At 36.8% G+C, this 6,137-nt stretch overlaps 1 protein-coding gene across 1 annotated transcript; it reads right to left on the reverse strand.

Moving 5' to 3' along the window:
- Positions 1–4,430: 4,430 nt before the first annotated feature.
- Positions 4,431–5,843, reverse strand: neurl2 (neuralized E3 ubiquitin protein ligase 2). Its single transcript, XM_057826755.1, has 2 exons — positions 4,935–5,843; positions 4,431–4,855 (listed from the first exon to the last, which is right to left on the reverse strand). The coding sequence occupies exons 1-2, from the start codon at positions 5,686–5,688 to the stop codon at positions 4,740–4,742; spliced, it is 870 nt and encodes a 289-aa protein (XP_057682738.1). The 5' UTR covers positions 5,689–5,843; the 3' UTR covers positions 4,431–4,739.
- Between the last annotated feature and the right edge of the window lie 294 nt (positions 5,844–6,137).

Below are 6,137 nucleotides of genomic sequence, written 5' to 3' on the forward strand. Positions count from 1 at the left end.
AATGACTAGAAATAGATAAAAGATATGTTATAAATCTTATCATAATTTTGGCAAAATTCCACAGAGACGCTCTGAGACGCACAATTTGGCCAAATTTCAAAATTGTCCTATATGCATGTTTTTTTGTTTGTTTGTTTGTTTTTGTTTGTTTGTTTTTTTAGATTAAAAAAAAATCAATTTGTTTGACAATAATTATATCAGTACAACATCCATCCAGAGGTGGGTAGTGTAACCAAAGATTTTACTCAACTAAGAGTAGGTTTACTTCAAAATAATATTACTCGAGTAAAAGTAAAAGTAGTCATAAAATAAAATGTTCTCAAGTACAAGTAAAACAGTATTTGGTGAAAAGAATACTCAAGTGATGAGTAACATTGTGAGTAACTGTTTATGATGTCTGATTTAAAAAAAAAAAACAATAGTATTTTCTTTTCTCAGCACAAAATTGTCTATATGAACTGTTATTGTTATACTGTAATATAACATATTACGTAACCACACTAAGCCAAATAAATACCCCCCAAAAAACAACAAAAAAACATTGAATTCCGGCGCGAAAGAAAAACAATAAAAAACTGAAGCATCATTCATTCAAAGAGTATGAGTGCCCTCCAGTGGAGAAAATAGTTCCTACGGTGGTTTGAATAGTTGAATAGTAAATAGTTCCTTCATAATTCCTATTATGAAATTAAAAGTATCCTATATCTGGTTTTCCGTGGTCAGTCGGTGCCGATTAAAACTGGGAGAGAGGTGAAAATCTGCGTTGTCAAGTCATGTTGACGGCAGTGCTCTATGTCAAATACTTAATTTTTTTTTCGGTGCTACTGTTGGCATCGCTGGCCAAAAAAACAAAAAAATGAAATCTAATATGTCCCATATGTATGCATGTGTGATACATCATTGGAAAGCTTAAAATCTTTATTTTCTGGGGCGAAGAAAAATTTTGAACAGGACGCCATGTTTTGACACTTTAAAAGTAGGTCAAATCATGTGATTGAAAAATAAACATTTTTCCGACCTTTGAAATTTTCTTTAAGTTTCTCATTTAAAAAAAGGTTTTGGACACCCATCCTGGTACATACAGTAGGGAGAACAAGTATTTGATACACTGCCATTGGGTTTTCCCATTGACTGTGTATCAAATACTTGTTCTCCCCACTGTAATAAATAACGAACACTTAAAGATGATCCACTTTGTCTACTCAGGTCTTCGATAATCAATATACATGCACTAAGACATGTGGGTGGATGTACAATAGTAAAGGAAATTGGTGTGTGAGTACTGTAAATGTAAATTTATTTCTCCCAGTGTTTTATTTTCAAAATAAACATGGCATGACAGGGAGTTAGCTGTATAGTGATGATAATTTTACTGTTTACAGTTGTTGATTTGGCTTGATTTTAGTGTGTGCATCCACGGGAATTTTAGTGGTTAAATTCCAATGCCATAGAATTTTATTTTTTGCAGTGGGCTTTACTAATATTGTTTCAATTATGATTAAAGAATGTGAATGCGAGATGCTGAGAATAAAAGGCTCCATATGCATAAAGGGACCATAAATGTGAGTACATAACACTATCTATTTATTGTATTTAGCCTTGAAGCCTAGGACCTATGATTTATGATTTAAGCATCTAATGTATCTAATTCATCGATATCATCCCATAAAAAATAATCCAAACGGCAACAATGGTCGTTCCCCCCCCCCCCCCCCTTAATTTTTCTTTGTTTGTGACAGTAACAGGAAAAATACAATTAAGTGATTGTTATGATGTGAATATCCATGACCTATTTACAGACACTATTTTTTTCATTGTGACGTTTTTTTTTTTTTTTTTTTTTTTAGTTTAAAATATGGGAGGTAATAGTTTTTTAAAGTTGTTTTTTTAACTAAATATTACTATATAAATATTATACAAAATATATAACGAAGTATTAGACATCAATTAATGATTCTAAGCTAAAAATGATAAACATTTCGACTAATAAATATAATTACTTACCTTCTCTTTATGGCTGGGTTGTAACAAAAGCGGTTGTGCGCTCTGTAAACGGGGGGTTCCAGGGTAAAACGGACAAATTAAAAATAGTTCGGGGGCTTAATGCACCATGAATCTGCTATGGCAGCATATAGACATATTGTTCTATCAAACATAACTGTTTGTTTCTGGACACACACACATACAGTATATATATATATATATATATATATGTACATACAGTATATATATACAGTATATATATATTAGGGCTGTCAAAATTATCGCGTTAACGCGCGGTAATTAATTTTTCAAATTAATCACATTAAAATATTTGACGCAATTAACGCACATGTCCCGCTCAGACAGTATTCTGCCTTTTGGTAAGTTTTACAGCAAGGCTTTTTGTGCTGTCTAACAGCAAACTCTTGTGGTCGCTTTGCGACATGGTTTATTGTTGTCTTGCCAGTTCAATATGGCTGCACGACGTCTCGGGCTGACACCTACGTTGTAATGTTGTGCTTATATGATCCTTGGACAAGATTTGTCCGTAAGTATGGTTGTTGTAAATAATGTACATATTATGTTAGTAAGTGAAATGTTATATTTTTTGTATGAGACGCTTTTTGTGCATGTTTGGTGAGCCTGTATAGCGTGCTAAGCTAACGTTGTTGCTAATGCAACGCTTGTGTACTTTTTTTTTTGTAGTTTTACAACGGTCTAAATAGGACAATGGTTTGAGGCCATTTTATTAATAAATCAGATGAAAAAGGAAGAAGTCTGATTATTATGGCGTCGTTCACTAGCTGTCTAGCTTTGGAAAAAGTAGACGCTTCGGAGTGAGGACAGGATAGACAGATTTAAATGACAGTAGAGTGAAATGCCCACTACAGTCCTTATGTACCGTATGTTGAATGTATATATCCATCTTGTGTCTTATCTTTCCATTCCAACAATTCATTTTACAGAATATATATATAGTTTACAGAAAAATATGGCATATTTTATAGATGGTTTGAATTGCGATTAATTGCGATTAATTACGATTAATTAATTTTTCAGCTGTAATTAACTCGATTAAACATTTTAATCGTTTGACAGCCCTAATATATATGTATGTATATATGGCGGAAAATACTCAGGTGACTTGAAGTTCCGCTCTGAGACCCCCAATTTAGCCAACTTTCAAAATTGTCCGTTATGCATGTGTGATACATCATTGGAAAGCTTAAAATCTCAATTTTCTGGGGGAAGAAAAATCTTGAGCAGGAAGGCATTTTTAATATATATATTTTTTTTTTTCTTTCAAACAGCAAAACCCTATCTGGAGGTGAAAGCATGCGAGAACAGAATTACAGACGCCATGACTTTAATGAGATATTATCGTGTACTTGCTTTGTTACGATCCAAAAACTCCATGTAGCATGTATCACTGAGTGTCAAGACACAGCTGTGAATTGCCACAGCTGGATTTTTTGGGGATTTTATTGGTGAAACATGCTAATATAACAAGGGTCGCGATGCAGAAATCGCAGACATCAAGGAGTGGTCGAGATTTCCTTTTAATATATTTACCCTTTTAAACGTTTTTTTTTTTAAACTTTTTTTTGTTTGGCTCAATTGTTGATCATCTAACATATCGGAGAAAATGCGACAGTAACAAAAAAAATACAATTAAGCGATAGTTATGAGGTAGATATCTGTGACTTTTTTACAGACGCCAATTTTTTTCATTGTGACATAATTTGTTTCAAACATGGATGTCCAAACCTGTCCTCAAGGGCCGCTGTGGGTCCTGGTTTTTGTTCCTACCAATCGAACACAGACAGTTTAGCCAATGAAGTTTGTGCTAAAACAAGCAGCACCTGACTGCAATCAACTGATTACACTTTGAGACACCAGATTGGTGAAAAGATGTCGTCTTGTTGTGTAGGAACGAAATCCAGCACCCACTGCGGCCCTATGTGGAATAGTTTGGACACCACTGGTTTAAAAATTTAAAATATGTGAGTGACAAATTTTTTAAAGTTTTTTTTTTTTTTTCAAAACCAAAATATGAGACATCAATGAATGATTCTAAGCTAAAAACGACATACATTTTGAATAATAAATATAAATAATTACCTTCTTTTTATGGCTGGGGTGAAACAAAAGCGGTTGCGCGATGTCTGTAAACGGGGGTTTTCAGGGTAAAACGGACAAATTAAAAATAGTTCGGGGGCTTCATGGGTCATGAATCTGCTATGGCAGCATATAGACATATTGTTCTATCAAGCACAACAGTTGTTTTATCTTCAAATACAGCAGTGTCTTTTAAAGAGGGGTGCAAGAGAAGAAAAAGCTTTTTCAGTCTTGTCTGTGTTTTCCGCCATATATATTTGCATATTCAAATATTTTATTATCAATCAAAGACAACCGGGGGTTGGTTGGTTCATTCATTCGTTGTCACTTTTTATTTAAATGGCATATTATTTACAAAAAAGAAAAGAAGAAATGATGCTGTTTATTATTTGAAAAGGATTTGGAAACAAAAACCTTTTAGGCTATCACTGGTCTGTCAACATTTTTCTGCCACTCATTTTCTAGTGCCTTTTGTTTTCAAAGCATTCTATAGCAGCTATGAATAGACTCATTAAACACAGATCTGATCTTCTCCTTCATGCAGGTAACAGTATCTAAACAATCCCAGTTCAGTTCACTCCATCTTTGTGAGTCAGAAAGTTCCTCGATATTTCAGGTTGTTACAGCTTGGTCAAATCTCACTCGTACTTGCAAAAGCGCTTCAGTGCCTCTGGTAGCTCCAGCCAGTCAATTGCCATTCTGTGGACAATGTGCTTTTGGATGGATTTCCTGCACAATGTCTGCAAGGAGGAGACTGAAAAGTGGACAATTTAAAAACATAGCAATAAGGAAAAATAAAACTCTTTGTTTTTAGCATGCCGAGTAATACTCACATCCATACTCCACCTGCACAATCCTCACACACTTTGTAGCAGCAAATACATCCACGACAGCATAAAGTGGCTCTATGGTGGGGATGCCTCTTGCAGAAGCACCCATATCTTCCCCATTAATGATGATATGCATGTCACCTAGATCAGGGCCTTTTTGTACATACAGAACCCCTATCCGGCTGCGTCTGGCTGTGGGCGGCAAAGCGTTGGTCTTGTACAAGTCATCCAAAATGTGGCTGAAGCGCCCAGGCCGACTGCGGCCAACCAGCTTGTCTCTCGGGATCCGTACATTCCCGATGTGCAAGTGAGAATCTGTGAAAAAAGTCTTTGGTTTGCTGATTGCATCATCCTGATTTTCAACCTCTCCTCGCCCCAGTCTTTGACCTCCAAGTAGTCCATCTCCAGGTTCTTGGACGTTTTCGACCTCCTCCGCAACCTTGTTGTGGTTACGTGTGATGGCGAAAACCCAGCTGTCGCCCAGGTCAGTCAGATCCGGGATGGAGTATTCAGGAACCACCTCCAAGTCTCTGGGGTCCCTAGCTGTCAGGCCTATCCGAAGGTGGCCACACCAGCCTAGTTCTTTGTCCTCAATCTCAACAAGGAAAATCTCTCCTGGTTTTAGGGGTTGTTTGCTGAAGCACACTCCATTAGCAAAGCTCTCCACCCGCGTGGCCTGCGTCGCTGAGTAGTCCAGTTGCACGTTAGTCCCATGGATAGGGTGGAATTCCATGAACTGATCTGGAACAGCTTCCATATCTTGTTACACCTTCACTCTAATGCTGGGAATGAAAGTAGCCAGGCAGTGAATAAGCATGGCGCTGTTCTTGAAAATTGGAAAATAAACACTCTGGCTTGTGGTCATTTTGGAGGAGAAAGTTCAGCAAATAGGACTGCAACACCAGCACTCAGCCTATCTTTCATTCACTTAGGAAGCTTCTGGTAGGGCTATTTTTGAACAGATGGCAACAGATGGCAAGGTATGTGTGTCCATGTGTGTGAGTGTGCCGGTCTAATGAGAGGGGTGGCCAACATGCCTGCTGGAGTCACTCACATAACAGTCACGCCGCGGAACAAGAAAGCCCCTCGGAAACTTCATTCACTCTTTTTTTCTTTCCTTTTGTTACATAACCAACCAATAATAAGTAGGTAATCATCCCATCACTGCATAAGGTTGACATAAATAATGTCGAAGATATGCTCTAA

Source organism: Corythoichthys intestinalis, chromosome 21 (assembly GCF_030265065.1).
Source record: "Corythoichthys intestinalis isolate RoL2023-P3 chromosome 21, ASM3026506v1, whole genome shotgun sequence".
Taxonomy (NCBI): Eukaryota; Metazoa; Chordata; class Actinopteri; order Syngnathiformes; family Syngnathidae; genus Corythoichthys; species Corythoichthys intestinalis.